The sequence below is a fragment of the Gossypium hirsutum genome, chromosome A05, assembly GCF_007990345.1.
Source record: "Gossypium hirsutum isolate 1008001.06 chromosome A05, Gossypium_hirsutum_v2.1, whole genome shotgun sequence".
NCBI lineage: Eukaryota > Viridiplantae > Streptophyta > Magnoliopsida > Malvales > Malvaceae > Gossypium > Gossypium hirsutum.
The window spans coordinates 11,926,415-11,954,087 of record NC_053428.1 but is presented as its reverse complement, the minus strand read 5'-3'; the positions used below and the strand labels follow the sequence as shown (position 1 = coordinate 11,954,087).

The window sequence follows — 27,673 nt, the reverse complement described above, 5'->3', positions numbered from 1 at the left end:
ATGATAGAAAATATATACATATATGAAGCTTGCCGACTAGCATCTAAATCCGGAAATCATTGAAAGAGTGAAGGGTTAACAAATCTCTTTCATGGAACGAGAGGAAGTGGAGGTTCGCTATGTTCATATTTACCAGCAAGAAAATCAAATAAAATGCCAGCACCAAGGCCAACAGCCAAATCAATAGTATAATGACCCCTGGTAGCTGACAGCCTGAGTGATTGAAGCACATTGAGAATGTCAAATAACCAAGCCATTACCCGTCTCTGCATTCGTCTCATGTCTAACGATGCAATCACTGCTCCGGCTACGTGCCCTGAGAAGAAAAGGAAAAACGACACATTCCCTACTGGAAAATCTACCCCTGACCCTAAAAATTCCTGCCATTCATCAACCAATTTACAATCAAATTAATATCTATAAAATAAAGTCTCGATTTCATGTGAAAAAGAATAGACACACACACACAAAAGAAAAGAAAAAAGACAGTGCTATCTTAGCCGAAAAAAAGATAAAACAAAAAATGGAAAATGGAAAAACATAAAAATGGAGTATTAACCTGAGGTAATAGGAGCTGCGTTGAGCAACCAAGAATCCCACGACATGTAAACATGAACAAAGCAGAGATTGTAGCCCTTGGCCGACCCTCGATTAGCCATGCCCATACTATATAAACTGTCTGCACCAGAACGAACACCTAAACACAACATAAATGGAACCAAAGTTGGATTGGGTTCAAACCATTTTTTTTGGCTTAATATTGCAAACAAATTCAAAGTACATCAAGCGATTAAATTCAAGAAAAGGTGAAAAAAGAAAAAGGATCTTTAAAGAAAAATTAAAAGCTTTAAACTACCGTATTAAGAGCTGCTAAAACCGTGTTAAGTAGAGGCCGCGAAGCCAACGCGCGATGGAAAGAGCGGGTGAGGAGGAACCCCCAGTCTAAGGGCGGCGAGGAATGGGGCACCATCGGGATCGTGTACTCCACGTACATGAAAAACACTAGCCCCACCGCGAAAACACAGGGTATGCGATAAGATCTCACCACGTTAACAACGTCATTGAGTGTCCACTTCATGAAAGAGGGTTTCCCAGAATGAACACTGTAACACCCCGAACCCGAGACCGACACCGGAGTCGGACACGAGATGTTAACAAACTTTGAAAAATTTTTCCAGACACTGCCCAGTCTGAGTACTAGTCGCTTCAAAAATCATATCTTGAGTTTCACAACTCGAAAATCAGTTTTGTGATTTTTCCCTGAAACTAGGCTCATGTCCCCACCTATGTATTTTTTTCTAGAATTTTTGGTCGGGCCAATTAGTACAGTTTATTAGTCAAAGTCTCCCATGTTACAGGGGTCGACTACACTGACCTTTTTCCATTACGACTTGGATATCTCTCTGCACAGAGCTTCAATACTGATGCCGTTTGTTTCTTTGGAAACTAGACTCAGAGAGGAATCCATACATATATGGTATGACCCCTAATTATCTCTGGTCAATTTATAGTGAATTTCCAAAGTCGGAACAGGGAATCCAGAAACTGTTCTGGCCCTGTTCCACAAGAACCCGGATATCTCTTACTGTACTGTTCATATGATTGTTTCGTTACTTTCATATGAAAGTAGATTCATCAAGGTTCGATTACATAATTTATTCACTATTTAATTCCACTCCTACGAATTCTTGTGATTTTTCCAATCCACACCACTGCTGCTGTCAGCCTCTGTTTTCAAAGTAAACCTTACCTATTTTCGGGGTTTCATGGACCAACTAGGGCCTTGTCATACATATGCCCACATATGATCATACTTAGCCATTCCAATGGCTGATCATTTGCTCAACACTTCCATTCCAACTATAGTTACGTCATGAAACCATCTATACATTCATAAACACGAATGGTCTAATGCCATACTCCACTTCTACAAGCCATTTTCGCATGGCTGTACACTTATACATTTCATAAAGTACTCGAAAAACAACAATGGGTAGTCCTATACATGCCATATCAAAATTCAACCAAAATAGTACCCATAAGAGCCTTTGATAGTGTGGGCGACTTCGACTTCAAGATCCCGAGTCCGATAGCTGGAGAACCAAAAAATCTATAAAACAGAGGAGCAGTGTAATGAGTAAGCAATTTATGCTTAGTAAGGTTTTGAGCAAGGAATTCCAGCATAAACAAAGAATAACACACATTTAGCTAAACGGAATATTTCACAATACGCAATTTACCGATATCAAACTTGCTTCACAACATTAACAACCCTTATGTACATACACAATAGACTAACTTAGCCGAAGGCCGGTAGCTCGTTTATCAACTGAGCGAACATTTATTTGTAAGGGCTCGATTAAATTCAACACATACGTAACATATCCCCATATTGGGATGTTTTTCGAGTATTCGCTGGAATTTTACAGCAAGCTCATTCATTACCAAATCACGTACCTTCGGGATTTAACCGGATATAGCTCCTCGTTCAAATGCCTTCGGGACATAGCCCGGTTTTAGTAACTCACACAATGCTAACCCGGATTTAATAACTCGCACGAATGCCTTCGGGACTTAACCCGGATTTAGTATCTCGCACAAAGGCCTTCGGGGCTTAACCCGGAATTTGTATCTCGCACAAATGCCTTCGAATCTTAGTCCGGATATATTCACTTAGCACAAAGCCTTCGGGACTTAGCCCGGACAGCATTCAATTAATCATGCACATCTAACAATAATTCATGGCACATTCATATTTCATTTTCATTTGCGAAACTCAAACACAAGGCACATATCGTCCTTGCACATTCGGCTCAATAGCCTCACATAGAGCATGATTTAATCACATCGTAATTTAAGCTCTCTTACTCAAGAACTTACCTCGGGTGTTGTCGAACGATTCCGCTAACTATTCGACCACTTTTTCCTTCCCTTTATCGGATTTATTTCCCCTTTGCTCTTGAGCTTAATTAAACAAATAAATTGATTTCATCATTTAGGCATCAAAAAGATGAACACAAGGCACTTAGCCCATATTTATACATTAGACATTAAAGTCTCATACATGCAAAAACCATGCACCAACACAACATATTAGCTAATTTCTTTCCCCTTGGCCGAATATGCATGTCTATTTTTGGGGTCGATTTCAACACTTAATACACACATATACACACTAGTAAAGCATCCTCCCCTTTTCATCAATTTAACACATGCATTGCTCATTAACATGCAAAGTTACATTCGGCCTTAGCACACATCTTGCTAGCCGATTCTTCTCCATTTAGCAACCAATGCACATATGTGCTCACACAAAAATGCTAAAAAGGAGGTTCAAGAATCATCAAGCCATCATCACATGCATCATTAACAAGCTTCATATTTTGCATGCAATGGCATTAACACGACCTCCACCTAGGCCGAATCTTAACTCATCCTCATGCCTCATCACCACAACATCAAACATCAACCAAGAATGATGCATCCATGGTCAAGTGCCATTTCTATCACATAGCAAGATTTAGACCATGGGCTAGGTAGAACTCAAGCTAACAACTAAAACATGCATGCATCTCATGGAACATCATCAAACATACCTTAGCCTAGCTACATGCATGGCCGAATCTCTTCACCTTTCTTCTTCTTTCCTCCTTAAAATTTTTGGCCAAGGATGAACCAAAGGATGAGAAAATTTTTTCTTTGTTTTTCTTTCTAATTTAGGCTAAATGAAGGTGAGAAAAGGATGAACAAAGATCTTCTCCTCTCTTTTCTTTAGCTCACGGCAATGGGGGGAAAAGAATCAACTACACACTTTTTTTTTGTGTATTCATCAAACTCCTTTTTATTATTTAATTTCCATGCCTATTATTTTATTTTTTTCCACCCATGATGCACCAACAAAACATGTCTATGACATGTCTTGGCCATCAAACTTGGTCTACCATGCTTGTCATGGCCGGCCACTACTAGTAGGGGGGAATTTGACATGCAAGTCCCCCCTTTTGTCCACATGCACTAATAGGTCCTCACACATTGACCTATCACATTTTAGAATTTTCTCACATAAGTCCTATTGACTAAATTCACATGAAATCAACCAAATTGAAGCTTGAAATTTTCACACATTCATAATTACATATTCTAGACAATAAGTATCACATTCAAACATTTCGGTGACTCGGTTTAGCGGTCCCGAAACTACTTCCCGACTAGGGTCAACTTTGGGCTATCACAAACACCGCCATTAAAAACGTGATAATATGCAACATTGCCATGAGCGCCTGCTTTCTTATTACCCATTGTTGTTCCAATAGGGTCGGAAGCGTGTAAATTATTGTACTAAAAAATCACACAAAGTTTAATTCCCAGGGAAGAGAGGTGGATCACATGGATCTCTTAAATACCAAGTCTTTCCTTAGACAGAATATCCCTTCTATAGTAATTTAATAGCACAATTAAATACTACTATTATACCCTCAAATATTGAAAGAAAAATAGGACAAGAAAGAACACAAGAGATTTAACGAGGTTCGGTAAATTATACCTACATCCTCGGGCACTAACACCAGATGATAACTTTACTATCTCCAAAGTATTACAAACAAATAGAATTCCTTAAGAATTCTCAAATGGGAGAAGAGAGAAAACTAAGAGAGAAAGATTGGTTGGGATGAATTGAAATGAGAAATGAGAAGGCCTATTTATAGTTGAGGTTTAAGGACCAAACAATAAATAGCCCATTATCTCAAGGACCAAAAAAATTATCCCATGCCACTTTTTCAAAGTCAACTTTAGGGTGCTAAACTTGCACCACTTTGTATTGTTTGCCATTAATGTTGTCTCCCATTAATGTTAACAATCTCCACCTTGAAGATTTGATTAGGATAATCAAATCTTCACACACTTCCTTCAACTCCCCAAATTCGATAAAGTTATCTTTTGTAGTGCCTACAAATGCACTCTCGAGCGCCATACACCTGAAGGTGCTCAAATTCTCAGGATGTTAATCAAGTTCAAACAATGATTAAACTTGATTGTTGTTACCACCTTGGTCATCATATCTGCGGGATTATCTGCTGTCGGAATCTTCTGAAGTAGAATTTTTTCTTTTTCAAAGACTTCCCGCACAAAGTGATATCTTACGTCGATATGCTTGGTTCTTGAATGATAGACTTGATTTTTCGCTAAATGAATAGCGCTCTGACTGTCACAATATAAACTTATGTGACTTTGAACAACTCCTAAGTCTTTCAACAATCCATTAAGCCAAATAGCCTCCTTAACAGCTTCTGTAACTGCCATATATTCTGCCTCTGTAGTAGACACAGCTACTGTAGACTGTAAGGTAGACTTCCAACTCACTGGGGCTTTCGCAAGAGTAAACAAATACCCCGTAGTTGAACGACGTTTATCTAAATTACCAGCAAAGTCGGAATCAACATATCCAACTACAAACTGACCAAGTGCTTCATCCTGTGCAAAAATTAAACCAACATCTACGGTTTTTCGAAGATACCGTAGAATCCATTTCACAACTTGCCAATGTCCTTTTCCAGGATCATGCATATACCTGCTCACAACTCCAACAGCTTGTGAAATGTCAGGCCTCGTACACACCATCGCATACATCAAACTCCCAACTGCATTGGCATATGGGACTTTCGCCATATATTCTCTTTCATCTTCAGTCTTCGGAGATAATTAAGCACTAAGTTTCAAATGAGAAGCAAGTGGGGTACTTACATGTTTTGTGTTTTCATTTACACCAAAACATTGTAATACCTTTTTCAGATATTGCTTCTGATTTAAACAGAGCTTGCCTCTCGGTCTATCTCTACTTATCTCCATGCCGAGAATCTTCTTGGCCTCACCTAGATCTTTCATCTCGAACTCTTGATTCAACTGAGCCTTCAGCTTATCTATCTCATTTTGGCTCTTCGAAGCGATCAACATATCATCAACATACAAGAGTAGATAAATGAAAGATCCGTCATGCAGCTTCTGCAAATATACACAATTGTCATATTTGCTTCTTGTGTACTTCTGCCTTCTCATAAAGCTATCAAATCGCTTGTACCACTGCCTCGGGGATTGCTTCAATCCATATAGCGATTTGTTAAGCTTACAAACCCAATTTCTACCACCAGCATCTGTGTATCCTTCTGGCTGAGTCATATAGATCTCCTCTTCTAACTCACCATGCAAGAAAGCCGTCTTAACATCAAGTTGAGCTAGCTCCAAATTCAACTGTGCTACCAAGGCCAACAAAATTCTAATGGAGGAATGCTTCACAACAGGGGAAAATACATCATTGTAGTCAATTCCCTCCTTCTGAGCGTAGCCTTTAGCTACCAATCTTGCCTTGTAGCGAATATCCTTCTTGCTAGGAGATCCATCTTTCTTTGCGAATACCCACTTGCATCCGATTGCCCTTTTACCTTTCGGTAATTGCGCCAACTCCCAAGCATTGTTCTTCCGGAGAGACTGCATTTCTTCATCCATGGCGCTTTTCCATTTATCACTTTCTAAGCTTTGCATTGCTTCTTGATAAGTGATAGGAATATCATCAACAACGGGAAGGGCGTAGGCCACCATATCAGTAAATCGAGCAAGTTTACGAATTTCTCTCCGTGGCCTTGCAACTGCAACTGGTTCTGGTGTACTTAGTGGTTCTTGGGTCAGAACCTCTTCAACCTCTAATTCCTCCATTGTGGCTGGAGAATTAGACTTATTAACTGGGCAAATCCCCATCTGCTCAAACTCCACCTGTTTTGGAGTACACTCCACCTGCTGTGGAGTATTGCTCGTCTGAATATCTTTATATGTTACATTTTTCAATGTGGCAGATTCATCAAAGGTAACATCTCTGCTACAGATCATTTTCTTTGTGCTTAAGCACCAAAGACGAAATCCCTTCACTCCAGAAGTGATTCCCATAAAGAGAGCTTTCTTTGCCCTCGGATCTAACTTTGACTCCTTCACATGGTAATATGCAGTGGTTCCAAACACATGTAAGGAATCATAATCTGTAGCCGGTTTTCCAGACCATACCTCCATAGGAGTTTTTCTTTCTAATGCAGATGATGGCAAATGATTAACAAGATGGCCAGCGTATGTCACAGCCTCAGCCCAAAATTGCTTGCCCAACCCAGCATTGGACAACATACATCGAACTTTCTCCAGCAATGTTCGATTCATACGCTCTGCCACTCCATTCTGTTGTGGTGTATCCCTAACTGTGAAGTGTCGAACAATACCATACTCTTGGCACACATCGAAGAACGATCACTTTTATATTCCCCTCCATTGTCCGTCCTAAGCCGCTTGATTTTCTTGCCAGTCTGGTTTTCGATCATAGTTTTCCATTTAAGAAAAACTCCAAGCACTTCATCTTTAGTTTTCATGGTATACACCCAAACTCTTCTGGAAAAGTCATCAACAAAAGTAACAAAGTAGTGTTTTCCTCCCAACGAAGGTGTTTTGGAAGGCCCCCACACATCTGAGTGAATATATTCCAAAATACCTTTTGTATTATGGATAGCAGTGCCAAATTTCACTCTCTTTTGCTTTCCCAGAACACAGTGCTCACAAAATTTTAATTTGCAAGCCTTTGCACCTTTCAACAATCCTTGCTTTGCCAGAATTTGCAAGGATTTTTCGCTGGCATGTCCCAACTTCATATGCCACAACTGCATTGAGTCCAAGTCTTTGTTACCGGAAGCTGCAGCGACTGCTCCAATAACTGTACTACCTTGGTAGTAATACAAGTTATTTTTTCTGATGCCCTTCAATATCACAAGTGCGCCAGATGTCACTTTCAAAATCCCATCTCTCATAGTAACAACTGAACCATTGGATTCCAAGGCTCCCAATGAGATGAGATTTTTCTTCAAACTGGGCACGTACCGAACATCAGTCAGAACTCTGGTTGATCCATCTTGATTCTTTAATTGGATTGAACCTATCCCAACAGTTTTACAGGCATTGTCATTGCCCATATAAACAACTCCTCCATTTAGTTCTACTAAATCAGAGAACCACTCCCGGTTAGGGGACATATGAAAGGTACAACCCGAATCCAATATCCACTCATCTGAATGGAACGACGATGATGATGCAACCAGTGATAGTTCAAAGTCACTAGTATCATGCTTTGCAACACAAGCATCTACAGCAGCTTTTCCCTTATTCTTCAGCTTTGGACAATTTTTCTTCCAGTGGCCTTTCTCATGACAAAAGGCACACTCATCTTTCCCGAGTCTGGACTTTGACTTTGATCTCCCCTTTTGAGTTTTCTTCCGAGTGTATGAACGACCTCGGACTACTAAAGCTTCTGTATCTCTGATTGAGTTTTTCTGTTTGTCATTCTTTCTCTGCTCATAACTGTATAAGGCTGCACAGACTTCGCTCAGAGATATATCACTCCTGCCATGAAGTAGAGTAGTTTCTAGGAACTCAAACTCCTCAGGAAGTGACCCCAACAGCATCAAAGCCAAATCTTCATCTTTGAATGTCTCATCCATATTCAGCAAATCAGTGACTAACTGATTAAATTTGGTGATGTGATCATTCATTGTGGTACTTGGGACGTATGTGAAGCGAAACAGTCTTTTCTTCAAGTGGAGCTTATTTTGACTGTTTTTCTTCAAAAATTTTTCTTCAAGTGCCACCCACAACTTATTTGCAGAAGTCTCCTTTGAAAAAGCATACCTCTGCTCTCGAGAAAGGCATGATCGAATTGTGCCACATGCCAACCGATTGATCGCCTTCCAATCTTTCTCCTGTACATCATCTGGTTTCTCTTCATCAATGGCAATGTCTAGACCCTGCTGAAAAAGGGCATCTAGAACCTCACTTTGCCACATACCAAAATGACCCGTGCCATCAAAGATCTCCACGGCCAATCTTGCATTTGCAATTGTCGGTCTTGTCCACATGGACGATGTTGAAGCTCCTACACCGATCGTTTTCTCCATAATCTTTCAATATACCTAAGGAAATCTTTTCTGATGTGGAAGATCAGTTCAAACTACAACCACAGAGCATACTACGATTAACCTTCGGCTCTTGATACCACTTGTTGTTCCAATAGGGTCGGAAGCATGTAAATTATTGTACTAAAAAATCACACAAAGTTCAATTCCCAGGGAAGAGAGGTGGATCACATGGATCTCTTAAATACCAAGTCTTTCCTTAGACAGAATATCCCTTCTATAGTAATTTAATAGCACAATTAAATACTACTATTATACCCTCAAATATTGAAAGAAAAATAGGACAAGAAAGAACACAAGAGATTTAACGAGGTTCGGTAAATTATACCTACGTCCTCGGGCACTAACACCAGATGATAACTTTACTATCTCCAAAGTATTACAAACAAATAGAATTCCTTAAGAATTCTCAAATGGGAGAAGAGAGAAAACTAAGAGAGAAAGATTGGTTGGGATGAATTGAAATGAGAAATGAGAAGGCCTATTTATAGTTGAGGTTTAAGGACCAAACAATAAATAGCCCATTATCTCAAGGACCAAAAAAAATTATCCCATGCCACTTTTTCAAAGTCAACTTTAGGGTGCTAAACTTGCACCACTTTGTATTGTTTGCCATTAATGTTGTCTCCCATTAATGTTAACACCCATAACTTTAACGTTGTTGCTTCTGCAGTTACCCTTATCGGGAGGTCTATAAGGAGAGGTAAGAAGGGTCGTTGTGGCGGTGGTACTGAAAACATTAGCGGAAGATACCCGTTTCATGGTTGTTAACAGTGTTAATAGAACGAAACATGATAAGAAGATACTGCTGGATGAATAAATAAAAAGGAAATGGAAGAAAAAAATGCAACGGCGAAGTTTCCAAAGAAATGTAGGTGAGAAAATTATCCCAGAAAAGGGAGAAAATTTTTTTTTAACGTTTTTGTTAAAATTTAGAAAAGTTTCATTTCATTGGTTTTTATCGTGGGTTTGATTTTTCCTGGCCAAAAAACCTTTTATACGGATCTTTCAAAACGCCAGCGCGATTCAAATGCTGGAAAGTCGAAAACTTCTGTTTTAAATATTATTTTCTCTCGGAGTTTAGTTTATATACTTCTATTTAAACTCAGCCTTTCTTTTATACGAAGAAATAGACCATCTTTTGAACTAGTGTCACGGACTTAGAGTTTTCCCAAGCAATCCGTGCGGCTTCAAGCTTTCTTTCGCTCAAAAACGCCTAAGTCAGCCTATCTCGCGACAATTAAGGATCCTTCGCTCAAAAATGCTTAAGTCAGCCTGTCTCGCAACAATGAGGATTCAATGAAACTCCTCTCAAGAACGCACGAAGAACAGCAGAAGAACGAAGTAAGAACGATCTCAAAAGATGAACAAAAGCCACAGAAAAATAAGAACACTTGAGAGAAAAGTTTGAGTGAATACTCTCAAAATTCTATTAATCACTCAATGAATACAATGAGGGGGGAGGCCTCTATTTATAGTTGAGCCTTCCAACATCAACGATACAGATCGAAATACATCAATGGCTAAGATCTAAAGCTATCAAGATATCAAATCTCTAAGATTATAGGATCGTATCTTTTAAAGATTACATTAAAGTCTAAGATTGCATATCTTTGAAGATCTCCTCCCATATTTGCCAAGCATATCTTTGAAGATTACTTTCCATATTTGCCAAGCTCCAGAGATGGGCTTTCAATCTCTCCAAGCACTGGACCAGTCTGATTGGGCCGAATGACCTCCTTCAAAAGCGATAAGTCGCACAAGTCCTTCATGGTTGCAAGTCTCCTTTCGCAACCCATGACATTCTCCCCCACTTGTTCTAGCGACGCCCTCGTCGCGTCCCCCTCATGGAACTGGGTTATCTCCTCTTGGAATTGCCACAATGCCTCGGCAGGTTCCCAACTTGCTTCGCTGTCAGGTAGTCCTTTCCATCGTACCAAGTATTCGTGTCGTGGCTGATGATACCTTTGTCTCACCACACGATCTGCCTCAATGTTTTCAACTTCTCTATCATAAGAGACTTTTACCCCCATTGGTGCTCGTTCCGACTTGCCTCGATTTGGATCCTCTTGATCCCCATGGTATGGTTTGAGCATGCTTACATGGAATACTGGATGGAGCTTGAGCTTTGCTGGCAACTCAAGTTTGTAGGCCACCTTGCCTACCCTCTTCAAGACTTTAAACGGCCCCTCATACCTTCGCACAAGCCCCTTGTGCAAACCCGTATATCGCAACATCAAGTGTAGTTTGGCAAGGACTGAGTCCCCCACCTGAAACTGCAAATCCCTTCGATTCTAATCAGCCCCCTTCTTGTTGCGCTTACTTGCTTTGTGTAAACAAGGCCTAGCCAAGTCATTCTTTTCTTGCCAATCCTTCGTAAATCGATACGCAGCAGGATTTGGGCTGGTATAACGGGTCGCAACAGCGTTGGGTGTGAGTGGCTGCTGGCCCGTCACTATCTCGAACGGACTTTGGTTAGTTGCCCCACTTCGCTGCAAGTTGTATGAAAATTGGGCAACATCCAACAACTTGGGCCAATCCCTTTGCGTGGCACTCACATAGTGTCGGAGATAAGTCTCCAACAATGCATTCACTCGTTCAGTTTGCCCATCAGTTTGTGGATACATGCTTGTGGAGAAGTTCAATTCTGAGCCCATTGACTTGAACATCTCTGTCCAGAACCGGCCCGTAAATCTCCCATCTCGATCACTGATAATAGACAATGGCACTCCCCAATATTTTACCACGTGTCTAAGAAATAAGCGAGCTGCCTCCTCAGCATAGCACTCCTTGGTAGCAGGAATAAACGTCGCATACTTTGAAAACCTGTCCACCACAACAAGAATACTTGCAAATCCATCAGACTTAGGCAAACCCACAATAAAGTCCATGGATACACTCTTCCATGGCCTTTCCGGAATGGGCAAGGGTTGTAGCAAGCCGGCGAGACTCTTTAACTCAACCTTGTCTTGTTGGCATACTAGACAAGTCTTCACATAGGTCTCCACATCTTCACCCATGTGAGGCCAATAGTATCGATCCTCCAAAAGGGCCAAGGTACGGTGCATTCCCGGATGGCCCGCCCATCGTGAATCATGGCATTCTTTCATTACTTCCTTGCGCAATTTCCCATAATGAGGCATATAGAGGCGATGCCCATGGGTGTATAGTAATTCCCCATCAAGCCAAAATCTCCTCGTTTTCCCCTCATTGGCCAGCTCAACCAAGCTTTTGGCTGTGGGGTCATGGGACAACCCTTCTCGAATGCGTTCCAATAGGGACCCGTCAGGTTGACTGATGGCCGCGAATTCCATCTTTCGGCTAAGTGCATCAGCCACCATGTTGGCACTTCCTGGCTTGTATTCTATTGTGAAATCAAACTCCGCTAGAAAAACCTGCCAACGAGCCTGTTTGGGAGACAACTTTTTCTGGGTTAAAAAATAACTGTTGGCAACATTATCAGTAAGGACCACGAACCTAAAACCCAGTAAGTAATGCCTCCATGTGCGCAAGCAATGCACCACAGCGGTCATTTTTTTCTCTTGGACCGTATATCTCCGCTCTGTCTCATTAAGCTTTCGACTTTCGAAAGCACTAGGATGACCCTCTTGCATCAGTACTCCCCCAATGGCATAATCTGACGCATCTGTGCGTACTTCACAAGGCTTCGAGTAATCCGGTAATGCAAGTACAGGCTCACTTGTCATTACTTGCTTCAATTGATTGAAGGCCCTCTCACACTGTGGGTTCCAATCCCATACCTTACCCTTTTTTAACATGTCCGTCAAGGGTGCGGTAATTCTAGAATAGCCTTCGATAAAACGTCTATAGTAGTTTGCCAACCCAAGGAAAGATCTCAACTCTGTCACCTTGGTTGGAGCCTCCCATTCGACAATGGCCTGAACCTTGCTTTCATCCATCCGGATCTTGCCACCTCCCACAATGTGGCCTAGAAATGGCACCTCTCGTTGAGCAAAGGTGCATTTCTCCTCTTTGACGAACAACTCATTTTCCTTCAAAGTTTGGAACACCTCCCTCAAATGTTCCACATGTTCATTGAGTGTTTTACTGTACACCACAATATCATCAAGGTAAACAACCACGAAACAATCAAGGAAAGGTTGAAGTACCTTATTCATCAAGGTGCAGAATGTAGCTGGGGCATTCGTGAGTCCGAATGGCATCACTAAAAACTCATACGAGCCATACCGCGTCACACAAGCTGTCTTAGGCTCATCTCCTTCGGCTATCCGAACTTGATGGTACCCCGATCTCAAGTCCAACTTGGTAAACCATCTCGCACTACCAAGCTGATCAAACAAGTCTGCAATGAGGGGAATAGGGTACCTATTCCTCACGGTGATCTTGTTTAGGGCTCGATAATCAATACACATCCGTAATGACCCATCATGTTTCTTTTGAAATAGCACTGGTGCACCATATGGAGATTTAGATGGCCTAATGAATCCCGCATCTAAAAGCTCCTTTAACTGTTTCCGTAATTCCTCCAATTCCGGTGGGGACATACGATATGGCGCCCTAGCTGGCGGCACCATGTTAGACACCAATTCGATCCTATGATCCACCTCCCTCTTAGGTGGCAAATTCTTTGGCAACTTTGTAGGCATCACATCTCGAAAGGATTGTAATACTTGGCCCACTTCTTTAGGGATCTCACCCACGGTCTTACCAGTTTCCTCAATCTTCAAAGTGGCTAAGTAGGAGACTTCATCTCTACGTACTCCCTTAGCAAATTGGATTGCGGACAATGTTTTCCCTTCGAGGCTCCCCTTTCTTGTCAATCTCACCATACATTGATGGTTCGAATCCGAAATCATCATGAAATTACCGGACGGACAAATCGTCGCATTAACCTGATCAAGAAAGCTCAATCCAACTACAAAATCATAATCATCAAGTGGTATTACCTTGATGGATGCCGTACCGATCCAATCGCCAAATTAGAGTTTTACTCCCTTTGCGACCCCCTTAATTGGAACACTTTTCGAATTCACCGTCTTAATTCGACCCGGATCATTTTTAATCTTGAGACCAAGTTTATGCGCAGCCCCTTCGGACATAAATAAATCAGACGCACCTGTGTCGACAAGTGCATTCAACTTTTTGCCAGCTACCATGATGTCCGCAAACATCAACCCATGACTCCTCTTGTCTTCAACACCCCCTAGTATTGAACCAAGATTGTTATCCTCCACATCTGACTCTGCTTTCGCTTCCACAGCGGAGAGCGCCGCCTTCTTTGGACAATCCTTAATCATGTGTGGTCCATCACAATGAAAGCACCTTATAGGCCCACTCTTCCTTTTGTCCCATGGCTTTTTACCGTTGTCATTTCTAGGGAGCCTTTCTTTGTCTCCTCCACTATTTCCCTTTGGTTGGGACTTGGGCTTGAAAGACTCAGGCCTGTCTTTCTTCCCACCAAATTCCGCCAACGATTCTGCTACAGACATGGCCTTGGTAAGTTCTTGGACTCCTCGGCGTTGCAACTCTTGCTTCGCCCATGGTTTCAACCCATCCATGAAGGAAAAGAATGCCTCTTTCTCACCCATATTAGAAATTTGAAGCATGAGTTCGCTAAACTCCTGCACATACTCCCTCACAGTGCCTTGTTGCGAAAGCCGACGCAACTTTGCTCGAGCTTCATCCTCGGCATACTCAGGGTAAAACTGCGCTTTGAACTCGTATTGAAACTCCTTCCAAGTTCTAATTTCTATCCCACCACGTCTCACATCGGTGGACCTACGACGCCACCACAATAAGGCAATGTCAGTAAGATACATAGCAGCAGTAATTACCTTAGTGGCATCATCGGCAATGCCCTTGGCACGAAAGTATTGCTCGACTCCCCACAAGAAATTGTCCACTTCTCTTGCAGACCTTGTTCCCTTAAACTCCTTTGGCTTGGGAACATCCACGCTGGGCTTGGGTGTGACAGCAGCCAACCCTCCATTGCCCAAAGCAGCCTTGTAGATTGTGAGTTCACCCTTGAGCTCTGCAATCTCCTCTTTCAAGGCCGTCAACATAGCCTCCATGGCATCAGTCTTACTAACCATCATAGTCTCGATGGCATCATCCCTACTCGTCATCTTCTCAATGTTATCCAACACATACTCTTTGAGTTGCTCTTGCATAGATTGCAACCCATCATTGACTTTATCATCGATATCATCAACCCCCACGGATTCTTCAAGAGTGACAACTCGATCTTCCAAAGCCGACAGTATGTCCCTCGAACGGCTAGCCTTCCTAGCCCTCCCACGAGTCTCCATTCCATCAACATTCTCAGCAGCTTCTTTCGACATCGTTCAACAGTGTCTTCGAACGCTAGCTCGGATACCAACTGTCACGGACTTAGAGTTTTCCCAAGCAATCCGTGCGGCCTCAAGCGTTCTTTCGCTCAAAAACGCCTAAGTCAGCCTATCTCGCGACAATTAAGGATCCTTCGCTCAAAAACGCCTAAAGAACAGCAGAAGAACGAAGTAAGAACGATTTCAAAAAATGAACAAAAGCCACAAAAAAATAAGAACACTTGAGAGAAAAGTTTGAGTGAATACTCTCAAAATTCTATTAATCACTCAATGAATACAATGAGGGGGGAGGCCTCTATTTATAGTTGAGCCTTCCCAACATCTAACGGTACAGATCGAAATACATCAATGGCTAAGATCTAAAGCTATCAAGATATCAAATCTCTAAAATTACAGGATCGTATCTTTTAAAGATTACATTAAAGTCTAAGATTGCATATCTTTGAAGATCTCCTTCCATATTTGCCAAGCATATCTTTGAAGATTACTTTTCATATTTGCCAAGCTCCGGAGATGGGCTTTCAATCTCTCCAAGCACTGGACCAGTCTGATTGGACCGAATGACCTCCTTCAAAAGCGATAAGTCGCACAAGTCCGTCATGGTTGCAAGTCTCCTTACACTAGGAGCAATTGCAAAAAGAATAATGGAATTGGGATCTATGTCTTTACATTTTTATTTGGGAATAATTCATTAAACAAAAAAATCTGCCCTTTAATTTATTTGGGTCGGAGTTTAAAATATAAATTTAAATATAATAATAGAATTTGAGGCTAATGAGAGTTTATTCATATTTAAATATAATAATAATAGTAATAGTAGTAGGAGGAGGATTTGAGGCTAATGAGAGTTTATTCATGAGTCTAATTCGATTCGTATATGTTAATTGTTATTATTAATTTGAATATGTTAAATTGAATAATTATTTTGAATAAACCGTAATTTAAGATTTAAAATATTATTTAATTGCTCAGTCAGATTAAAAAAATCTGAAAAAACATGAATATTTTGGTGAGGTAAGTAAAATAATATACATGACAGGAAAAAGCTAACCAACACTAGAAACAGATAAGATTAGGTTTGTAGGAAGTATTTATAATATACAGAAAGCACAGGCAGACAACAAAGATTCTAAGATGTTACGTCTCTCAACAAGACAAGGAAGTTCACATGACGTCAATCTTTGACAACAACGAAACCCTGAGGGCTCCAACTATATCGGTGAGAGAAACAAGCCCCGCAAGTAATCCTTGTTCATCAACCACCCACACTCGGTGCACGTGCTTCGATACGATCTTCTCAATTACTTCTGCGAGGGCCGCCTGCGGCTGGCAACTCACCATTTCCTTTGGCGCCGACACCCCCTCCTTGGATGCAAATAAAGGGCTCCTTGAGACTAGCTCGGTGAATTCCAGTGCCCTTAGAGGCAACCATGTCTGCAGTGCCGAAAGATGGCAACCCCTCAAATCTGTTGCTGAAAATGTTCCAATTGGCTTCCTTCCTTCGCCCTGGTATTTAACACGAATCACGAAAATGGGATTGACCTAATCAAATGATTTAAATAAACTCCTTGAGAAGAGAGAGACTTACATCTACCAGCTGTCGGTGATCTTCTTCAAAATCATTAGAGGACTCAACTATAGGGACAGCATTGAGCAAAGCAGTCCTCAAGCATTTGATGGCATCTATCACTTTGGTACGATCGGTTATGGCGTAAACATTCTGGTTTAAGCAACCTATTTCCTTTATGCTGCTTGATAATATCTCCCCCAATTCAGAGGCATGGTCCTTGAGGAATTTCAGCAAGTCCATTTGTGTAAGCATCTTATAGCTGGATGCAGACTCCACAAGTTCAACTCCTTGAATGTTCTCCATTTGACTGTCCACTGGGACCAAGGCCCTGTGGATTCCCTTGCTAAACAATTCCATACAGTCCAAAATGCTGCACCAATCGGGTCAACAAACTACCATAAGTACTTCACTGGCCATGAAATGTATGGAAAAAGTTTCCTCTAGTTTCTTAAGTTATAAAAGAGATACGTACTTTGTGTTTGGGTTTAGAGTCCATAAGCTAAGTCCCTCAAAACTGCGCCCTATAATCGACGATACCGGCACCATCATCTTCTTCTCAAGATTAGCAACGTCTGTCATCTGATCATTACTACCATCGTCATCAGCAATATATGCCACAATATCAAGCATGGTAACCATCCCTATGTAGTGCTTCCGCACAGCCCCCGTCTGTTTATCAGACTCCAAAATCATTGAGCCACCAGCCCCTATCCATTGACCTGGAGGCGCAGCAACCGGTAGCGCCACCACCTTGTTGGCCACCAATGCGTTCATGGTGTCACCTAGCGTGGCCGTGTAAGGTACTTCCACTAGTCTCCCCTGGTCCACCAGCATATCTTTTACCTTCTTCTCCAGTAACCGCAGAGTAGTTTTAGCGGCAGTGGCTTCTTGCTCGTCCTTTCGTTGCTGCATTTTTGGTTTGTACTTTGTATAACTGTTTTGCTAATTCCGATTCCTAAACTACGCCACTTATAACAGAAGGAAAGGTTATCCGTCCGTAGAAAATCATTTTACGTGATACTCGTTGCAGCCATAATTACATACACGTGTCAAAGTAAGTTTTGCATGGCTAAAGCTTGAGAAGCCACGTGGGATGTGCTAGAAGATGCAAAGGCCTTAAGTAACACGTGGCAAGCCCATTCAGATTATGTGGCCATTTGGCATTTCTTGGGTCCAAATTATTCACTTTGCAGAAGATGAGTGACAGATGGACTATTGATACACGTGGTGGAACCCAGGCCCAGTTTGAGAACGAGCCTACCTACCAAGCTTAGTTATTAATCCATCTTCAGCAATGAAACAGATCAATGAAACCCAGAAATTATAGATACTTGCTTTTTTTAAGATAATATTAGAGAGGCAAACTTCAAGTTCCGTGCTAATTAATGATTAATTCCCTCCCTCCTGATTAAATTATTGAAAGCAATATCAATACGTGTGTATCCTAAAAGCTGCCTGTAACCCAGTGCTCCTCCCCTAAAACAAAATTGGGGGTAATACACACTTCCATCTTTCAAGCTTTGTATAGATTGCCAGCAGACAACATTTATGATTGACCAAACTTCATCACCCAGAATCAAAATACGAACAAATATATAATAAGTTTTCATTTTAAAAAAGTCAAAGCCAACTACTTTAATGCCATCACATGCTATACATACATGCAATTGTTGCGTTTGGAACCTGTTTGAGAATGTAATCTGAAGTTCCTAGATTCATGTGACTTTACTTTGTTGATATAATTTATTCATATGCTCTCTTGTTAGGTTAAATTTGATGTGACTTGTCATGAGATTCCTCAGGATTAAAACAAAATATCTTATCCAATGATGATAGGGATTTGGTTGAAACATGACTTTTATAAGCTCCTGTAAATATGTGATGGAACTTGAAATGCCAGTGAAGGAAATATCTAAGCCTAAACCATTAGAGCACAATGTCTGTAGCTGCTTAATAAATGACCATGGGCGGCAGCAAGTACATGTGTCCGGTCTTGTCTTTGTGAAACTGAACTCCGGTCAGTCCAAGAGGGCTTGGCACATGACCACTAGGAACATGCAACCAAGATACTTTTGAGTGATGACATTCTGACTGAGATATTTCTTATTGACTTTTTGCTCCCAACAAATTAATTAAGCTGAAGGGGTTAGAATAGTCGTTTAGCTATTCTGTTTTAAGCTATAAAGATTCAATTTTTAAAATTCCCACTTTTTTATACAATATCATAATACGATTCAATAAATTGGTATTTAATAAAAAATTTTAATTATCATTTTATTTAAGTCAAGACTTAGTTAAATGATAATTTTAAAGGTGAAAATAAATATATTTACTAGTTTAGTGATACTATTGTAATGAAAGATAATTTTTTTTTTATAATTTTATACCAACAATAGTGAAAAACGCAAGTTTGATTGCAATGTCTTACGTTTTTTTTAATTATAAAAAAGGTGTTGATTTTCTAAAAGTTTTATAAAAAAATGTGTTGTTTTTCTCTCTCTAATTTTTAAATTATTAACATAAAGAATTAAAATAATATCATGTTAAGTGAGAGAAGTCAAAGATAAAATTAGAGTAACTGATTAAATGAATAAAAATCGAAAGTTAAATTTATTATTATTATTATTATCATTAAAATAAGTTATATAATTTTAATAGAACAACTATTTCCCTTTTTCTAACTCATTTTTCATTAAAGATATCAAAATGCAATGCTTTTACCTATTAAATCGAAGAAATAACTAAGTAAAATATAAAATAGAAGGATGAACTGTTGTAAATTTTTTTATTTGTTGAAAATTTCATATATAATTTATTAATTTAAAAAAAATTATAATTTATTTAAGTGGAATATAAAAGTACTACCATATATTTATTCTCTCTCTCTCTCTCTATATATATTTCTCTTTTTTTTTAAGGGGTAAAAGAAAAATAGAAGCAAAGTAGTCCGTGAAAAGTCGAAATACAGAAAAAGAAATGGCGAAGGAGCAGGAGGAGAATGGCAATGGCAGTAGCAAATTGTTGATTGAGCTGCCACTAGGCGAAGCAGCGGAAGGATTCGAGCTAGAGAAGGCAATATGCAGCCATGGGTTATTCATGTTGGCCCCTAACCACTGGGATCCAATCTCCCGCTCCTTCTCTCGCCCTTTTCGTCTCACTTCTCCTCCTCTTACAGTCACCGTCGGCATCTCTCAGCCGCCCACTTCTTCTTCTTCCACTCTCTACCTGCGCGTTTACGGTGCATCCTCCCTCTCTCCACTGCACCGCCACTCTCTTTTAAACCAGGTGTCTAGAATGCTGCGGTTGTCGGAGTCCGAGGAGAACAAGGTGAGAGAGTTTCGTAGCATTGTGGAAGCATTACATGGAGAAGAAGAAGCAACTGAGTGTTTGAGGAGTTTCAGTGGGAGAGTCTTCAGATCCCCTACTCTATTTGAAGACATGGTCAAGTGCATTCTTCTCTGTAACTGCCAGTATGTACTTTCATATATTATCCCTTTATCACCATTGAATTTTTTGCACTGTCCTTAACCTATTTGATATAATGCCGCTATATACACCTGGGGCCAAATTTAAATAAGAGCACCTCCTACATTCTATAGGTTTTCAAGAACTTTGAGCATGGCTAAGGCACTTTGTGAGCTTCAGTTTGAAATTCAACACCAAATTTCTAGTTCAAAGGCTGCTGAAGATGATTTCATTCCTAAAACGCCGGCAGGGAAGGAGTCAAAGAGAAAGTTGAGGGTGTCTAAAGTTTCCATCCGTTTAGAAAGCAAACTCACAGAGTCCAAAGTAGATAATTCAGTGTCAGATCTTCAGCTTTCCCAAGAACCCCATGACTTTGTAGGCATGGGAAGCTTCCCCAGTCCCGAAGAACTAGCAAAGCTTGATGAAAGTTTTCTTGCAAAACGCTGCAATCTTGGCTACCGAGCAAGTCGAATATTGAAACTTGCGCAAGGGGTTGTCCAAGGCAATATTCAACTAACGCAATTGGAAGAAGATTGCAAGGAAACAAGCTTATCCAGTTATGATAAGCTATCTCAGCGGCTGCGTCAAATTGATGGATTCGGTCCTTTCACATGTGCCAATGTGCTCATGTGTATGGGATTTTACCATGTGATTCCAGCTGATTCTGAAACTATCAGGCATTTAAAGCAGGTAAATCAGCCATTCATTCCCCTAGCCAATGAACCTTGTTGAAGAATTTTCTTTTTCGGCTTTCTATAGCGGTTTAATCTTATGTTACCTGAACTTTTTATCTTTTCTTTTAAAGTATCCATGTCCAAGAACCATATATAACATATGTTCGACTATAGGCACGAAAGTATGATCTTCCCAATAAGGAAAAACATATAAAATAAATTGAGTATACTCATATGAGACGCATTCATATTCGACACTGACCTAGAGTCCGAGCACGTGCAGGCTCATTCAAAAAGTTGTACTGTACAGACTGTTGGAAGGGATGTTGAGCTTATCTATGCAAAATATGCACCATTTCAGTTCTTGGCGTATTGGTAAGTCATCTAACAACATCGCTCTGGCATACTTTCGGTAAATCTCTACTGATGTTTTATTTCCTCATTTGACAACATGGGATCAGGGCAGAGATGTGGCACTTTTATGGGCAAAGGTTTGGAAAATTAAGTGAACTGCCTGTCTCTGATTATAAACTTATAACTGCTAGCAATATGAAGCATAAGAAGATAGCAACTCGTAAAAGGAGTAAGACATCTGCCGAAGAGTAACCCTAACTCCGTTTTATTAACGAAAATGATGGTAAATTATTTTATGCTTGCTGCTCGAACTCACTGATTGAAGTGTATGATAATCATGCATAGACTTTCATGATTAATTTGACCCATGCCATTTTGGATTTTGGCATCCGACCTAACTGATGCCTTCTTGTACGAATACCTTTTAAACGATTTGCATTTTGATGCCAATCTCAGTCCTTTTGTTCACTATAATTATAAATAGTAACAACATCAGTAAGTATTGAATCATTTACTCGTGTTGTGTTATTTCTTTTTATCATAGTTGTGTTTAAAGTGCTATATATTTACAGAATTTTTAAAAGCGTTCATTTTACAAAATAATAATGGCATTTGAGACCGATCACAGTAGGGCCAAAGGCTCTTTTGTGGGTGAAGATGACGTTTTACAATTAACTAAGCTTATTGTATTAGAACTATTAATTTTATGGATGAAATAGCCACAAATGGCAACAATACATATATAATAATATAGATCTGCCCATCCATTACTAACTTTAGTTTATTACAGAAGAAAAGAGAAGTAGAACCTATGATATTTTATGCTATACATTATATTAACCTAAAAAATACGAGTTAACTGAACTGTATTTACCCATTTAGTATCAGTATTGGCCCTCATCTGTTAAGAGCAACCCTGAATAGGCCCTGGATCCATCATCGTATCCATTTGTGGTGGAGCAACTCTTTTTCGAATAAGCATTTCCACAGTGGGACATGTTCTTTTCCGCCCACCCCTTGGCCTTGACCGAAACTGCTCATCCGACTCTATGAAGTCCCCCTGAATAGGAAACAGTCGTTACAATCATTACTCTTTGTCTATCACGAAAAATACCTATGACGAAATAAACAAGCTTATAATAGCATTTAATCATTGACAACTAAATAACTTACTGGAACATAAACGTGGAGTGCTAATTTCTCATGGTTATCTCTGACATGCTTGTATGAAAATCTCATTCCACAACCAGAGAAGCTACATGCAAAAGGCTTGAGTTCTTCATGCACAGCCTTGACATGCTGACGCAGATTTGATTTCTGTAATAGAATACTTTCAGTATTTTGGTGATAAAAAAGGAAAAAAAAAAAGGTTCATAATCAGAAAAGAATTTCAGTATTCCACACTTCAGACCAAAACAACCACATTCAACTTCTTATGATTAACTGTAAATAAATTGCATATTTAAGGTTCACAAGTATCTTACAGTTGAAAATGTATGGAGACAACCCCCAAAATCACACTTAATTCTTTCTGATGCAACTCCTGATTCATGTGATCGAAGGTGCCGCTTGATGTTCTTCTTCAGCTGCTTTGCCCCACATATTTGACAATTAATATATTGGTGGCATGATTGCACATGAGCCTTAAGGCATTGCTCATTAGTAAAATATTTCATGCAACTTGGTTCAGAACAGAAGGCTTCAACTGAATCCAGCTTAACTGTAATAATTTTAACAGCACTCATTAGGCATGTAAACATCACCTCCCAATCAGCTTACTTCTCTTCGTCATCACCAAATCACATGCTTTAATTTTGAGAAATGAAGAAGGAAAGCAACTTACCATGAGAATCTTCATGCTTTCTCAGCTTTGATGCAAACTTGAACACTTTTCCACATCCTACTTCCTGGCAGACATATTGCTTCTGGCTTGCAGCATCAGAGGAAGATGAACCTTCATCATGAAATTCTTTCACGTGCCTTTTCATGTTGCCTTGAAACGCAAATTTGCTATTGCAGTTCTCAATTGGACAACTGAAAAGTTTTCCTTGGTGCTGAAGAAGGTGACGATTCAAATGGTCTTTTCTCCTATAGCTAGCATGGCAATCATCAACTAAACAAACAAATGGCCTCTGAAAAAACAGAAAAATAAGTATTAGAACCTACTTGTATAAGTAGCAACCAAAATGAACCATACATGCATATGAACAACTCTTCAAACCTTCAAGTACCACACAGCGTGACCGAGGCTCACTTGATGAAGCTTCTCAGGAGGTCTCCCAACCTGATACTGATTCATTCAAGTCAAACAAGGCAGCCTCTCGCATTTTGGAGTTCTCTTTGTGGGATCCAATGCTTCACACAATAACATCCATTGGTATTTTCATAAAAAGAAACGATTCCTGCAAAAGTATTGATCCTTAATATACATGTACTTCTGAAGAAAAACAAACTAGACATAAATCATAAGCCGTACTAAAGTACAAGACAAAACAATAGGTGTTGTTAAGGGGAATGACAGATTGTCTGCAAGCGCAGCTTCCTTTGATTGTTGCCTTAGGGACTTCTTTTGGGTTATCTAACATTTGCTTCATGAAAACTGATATATATTTATCATAAACACAATTAACAAAAACCAAAATCATGCTCTACACTATGGCTTTTGTCAACTATAACTGTTAAATATTTAAAAACTATTATGTACATATAGATATATATAACTAAGAAAGGCAGAGAGGTTTGATCAATTAGCTTATTAAACATTATTAAAAACCTTGAATACAAATGGAACTAAATACTTGTAAAAGAAAGGTACCTCGAGAGAGTGGCTTTGCAAGTGTTGCTTCAAATGAGCAGGCTTCCTGAAAGTAGCACCACATTCTTGGCATTCATTCGACATGGAAACTTCCTCTTCTTCCTTTCCTCCATTGTCTATTTTCTCCTGAACCAGACCAAAGTTGAAAAGAATGTTTAGCATAAACCCGTTTAAAGAAAAGTAAGAAGAATCCATTGGCCTATGTCATTAGAAAAATTGAATAAACCATGCAGAATCAAAGCAGGTACCGGGTGGTGGGTTAGGATGTGGGTGGTGATGAGAGACTTCTTAGATCTGCAAATTCCACAATGATCACAGAAATAACGCCTTATGTCTTTGAACATTGGTCCTGATACTCTTTCTCCTTTTTCTTCATCCATCTGATTACACTTATTTTTCTCGGAAGAAAGTGGGTTTTCACTGCAAATGATCATTGAGAATTACAGAGGGATCAGCATGTAGACCTTTCGGTTGACCTCAAATATAGACCAAAGCAAATTAGAGACACTTGGATGAAAGATAAGAAAACCTAGTGCTCTTGCTAGGTTTAGGGGCTTCCCAACCAAGCAAAGGATATCAAGCTCGAGGCTCAACTCCAAACTTTAAGCTTGAAGAGCTTGAGCTCAATCAAGTTTCATTTTCGGGCTGAGATTGACTCGAGAAAGATACCAAGGTACTTTATTGTTCAATTAGACTTCTGATCAACTAAACAGCTAGTTCAATAATTAAAATTATATTCCAATTCAAAATAAAATAAATAAATCCAATTGTTTTTAGCTCATACAACAACACGATCGAATGCTGGCCATGAGCATCTTCATCTAATTAAGTCCGTGATTCAAAATTCAGCAACATGTATATGAATAAAATCACAATAGCTTTTAACCTAATCCTACGGATGCATGATCATATAATTTTGCTGTAGAAATTCTGCAAATATTTGGTACCTTTAAGAATCCCAACCAAGTAATCCACAAGGCACCTCTTAAAGAGCCACAGCGGCGCAATTCTGAACTCAGATGTCGAAATCTAGGGCAATATCACTCCCCAGCCTTCAGAATTGAGGTTGAGCTGCGCGTTCATGAGGGGGGCAAGTGGAAAATAAGTTGCACAAGGGTTCGTTTCATAGTTGAAACCCTAATTTAAGGCTCTACGCCGTCGTTTTAACCTTCGTAATGGACCCCACATGACGTAACTTGACGTTCTCAATCTCGAATGGGAAGGGCGAAATTCTCGTGAAAAACATTAATGCGCAAAAAAAAAAAAAATACTACGACATGAAAATTTATTTCAACCCCTTCATTTCCCGTGAGCGCATAATTAGCTTTCCTTCGTTCAAGAACCCGACCCCTCTCATTTACTCCCCCTGCTGCTTTCCCTCGATCCTTATATCAAATCAACTTTAACTCCACCATTTTTCACTCACTCTTTCCCAAAAATGGCTGCAAATTTCACTCTTTTCCTCGTCATCTTTTGTGCTTTTTTCCAACTCTCTAGGCCTTTTACAGTCATCATGACGGATTCCGGCGTCCCCTCTACTCTCATCGACGGTCCTCAAACCGGGTTTTCGATTAACAAAAATGGGGCTCGGACCAACCCTCAAGAGCAAGATGCGGTTTACGATATAATGCGAGCCACGGGGAATGATTGGGCCACGGATATCCCCGACGTTTGCCGTGGGCGGTGGCACGGCATCGAGTGCATGCCGGACAAAGATAACGTTTACCACATTGTTTCCTTGTCTTTCGGGGCATTGTCCGATGACACTGCTTTCCCTACCTGTGATCAGACAAAGTCTTATCTTTCAGAGTCCATTACCAAGCTTCCTCATCTTAGGACACTCTTTTTTTACCGTTGTTTCACTTGTAATCCTCAGCCAATCCCAAAGTTTTTGGGTCAGTTGGGTTCTACTTTGCAGACTTTGGTCCTTAGGGAAAATGGGCATATTGGTTCCATTCCTGCTGAACTGGGAAATCTTACTCGTTTAAGGGTTCTTGATCTTCACAAGAACAACCTTAACGGTTCGGTCCCTGTTTCATTAGGCCTGATCACTGGCCTAAGGTCGTTAGATTTGAGTGGGAACAAATTAAACGGTTCAATTCCTGCTTTTAGCTTCCCGGTTTTGAATGTTTTGGATATGAGCCAAAATCTTTTAATGGGTTCAATCCCATTTACCCTTGGGTCATGCCAGTCTTTAGTTAAAATCGATTTTAGTCACAATCGTTTGACCGGTTCCATACCCGATTCTTTTAGTGGGCTGAAAGAGCTCATCCTAATGGATGTGAGTTATAATCGCTTGTCCGGCCCATTTCCAACATCACTCAGTAGCTTAACTTCCCTACAAGCTTTGATCCTCAAAGGCAATCAAATGGGATCAACTGCCATTCCTAGTGATTGCTTTGATGGAATGAAGGATTTAATGATCCTAGTTTTATCGAACATGAACTTGCATGGACCGATCCCCGAGTCATTAGGCCGGTTGAACAGCCTTCGGGTGGCTTATCTTGACGGAAATCACTTCAATGGGTCAATTCCAAGCAACTTCAGGGACTTGAAGAATGTTAGTGAACTAAGGCTGAATGATAATCACTTAACCGGCCCGATTCCGTTTGGAAGAGAAATGGTGTGGAAGATGGGGCGCAAGCTTAGGCTTAACAACAATTCAGGACTATGTTATAATGCAAATAACGGGTTTGAAGATGCCTTTGATAGGGGCATCGGTTTATGTGATGCACATAAACCCGGTTCAGCAAGGACAGTGCAGCATTTGTCCAACAACACAGATGGGGATATGACAACAACAATAAATGTATCAGCTGGGGCAGTTCGTAAGACTTCAGTTTCTGTTAGGTTATCTCAGTTGGCATCACTATTTTTGTTCATTTTGCTGTCTTTACAAGGGAAATAAATAAATAAATAAAAGGCTTGTAAATTACAGTTTTGTACATCTTAATTTATCTCATAAATGAATCAATTGATGTTTGATTAAAGCAAAAAACTACCCCCCCCCAATTCTCATATTTCAGAGCCTTCTTAACAAGTCAAAGACAGAGCCTTTCATGGTTTGGATATCAAAATTTGCAACTCCTTAAACTTATTCTCCAACAACGTAGTCATAATGTTAGAAGACATATAAATCTCAACAACCGTAAATAATTAGCTCCAGATTGCCAAGATAAAAAGATGTTAAAAGTTTAATAGAATAGGAATCCATAAAGAAGTAAGTTTTGTGGGGGCACTCCAGCATCTCCAAGGCCATCCATTTGATTGTCGCACTTTTATTTGCATTCAAGTCCAGCAAGTATGAACTGCCACCTGTCATTATTTTGTATTATTCAAACTCTATGCTTAAGGTAAAGTGTTAATTTCTTGTTAATTGCATCAGCTAACAAATTTAAGACACTTTTTGGCTTCAAAGCTGGCTGGACCAAATATTTTAATTTACGAGCAAAACTTAGGTAACATATAATATC

General features: G+C 40.0%; 5 protein-coding genes across 6 annotated transcripts; 2 read left to right on the top strand and 3 right to left on the bottom strand.

Annotated features, from left to right (window-relative positions):
• Positions 1-68: 68 nt before the first annotated feature.
• LOC107906463 (phosphatidylcholine:diacylglycerol cholinephosphotransferase 1) lies at positions 69-11,230 on the bottom strand. The gene is made up of 5 exons (XM_041111861.1): positions 10,808-11,230; positions 10,653-10,732; positions 857-1,103; positions 560-697; positions 69-380 (listed from the first exon to the last, which is right to left on the bottom strand). Exons 1-5 carry the CDS (start codon positions 11,228-11,230, stop codon positions 90-92), a joined length of 1,179 nt encoding a protein of 392 aa, XP_040967795.1. The 3' UTR covers positions 69-89.
• Positions 11,231-16,369: 5,139 nt separating this feature from the next.
• LOC107943957 (SNF1-related protein kinase regulatory subunit gamma-like PV42a) lies at positions 16,370-17,842 on the bottom strand. Its single transcript, XM_016877775.2, has 3 exons — positions 17,365-17,842; positions 16,911-17,262; positions 16,370-16,828 (listed from the first exon to the last, which is right to left on the bottom strand). Exons 1-3 carry the CDS (start codon positions 17,802-17,804, stop codon positions 16,487-16,489), a joined length of 1,134 nt encoding a protein of 377 aa, XP_016733264.1. The 5' UTR covers positions 17,805-17,842; the 3' UTR covers positions 16,370-16,486.
• A 1,948-nt stretch (positions 17,843-19,790) lies between these two features.
• Positions 19,791-21,895, top strand: LOC107943962 (uncharacterized). The gene is made up of 4 exons (XM_016877779.2): positions 19,791-20,362; positions 20,492-21,047; positions 21,315-21,406; positions 21,493-21,895. Exons 1-4 carry the CDS (start codon positions 19,869-19,871, stop codon positions 21,635-21,637), a joined length of 1,287 nt encoding a protein of 428 aa, XP_016733268.1. The 5' UTR covers positions 19,791-19,868; the 3' UTR covers positions 21,638-21,895.
• Positions 21,896-22,126: 231 nt separating this feature from the next.
• On the bottom strand, positions 22,127-25,418 carry LOC107943963 (transcription factor IIIA). 2 transcript variants are annotated; one of them, XM_016877781.2, is made up of 7 exons: positions 25,148-25,418; positions 24,449-24,620; positions 24,201-24,326; positions 23,229-23,517; positions 22,870-23,105; positions 22,559-22,702; positions 22,127-22,445 (listed from the first exon to the last, which is right to left on the bottom strand). In XM_016877781.2, the coding sequence occupies exons 2-7, from the start codon at positions 24,578-24,580 to the stop codon at positions 22,290-22,292; spliced, it is 1,083 nt and encodes a 360-aa protein (XP_016733270.1). In that variant the 5' UTR covers positions 24,581-24,620; positions 25,148-25,418; the 3' UTR covers positions 22,127-22,289. The 2 variants fall into 2 exon arrangements, with proteins under 2 accessions (XP_016733270.1, XP_016733271.1); XM_016877782.2 differs by lacking the exons at positions 24,449-24,620; positions 25,148-25,418 and adding an exon at positions 23,607-23,787 and having other exon boundaries at positions 24,201-24,328.
• Positions 25,419-25,638: 220 nt separating this feature from the next.
• Positions 25,639-27,132, top strand: LOC107943961 (protein TOO MANY MOUTHS). Its single transcript, XM_016877778.2, has one exon. It carries the CDS (start codon positions 25,639-25,641, stop codon positions 27,106-27,108), a length of 1,470 nt encoding a protein of 489 aa, XP_016733267.2. The 3' UTR covers positions 27,109-27,132.
• Positions 27,133-27,673: the final 541 nt, after the last annotated feature.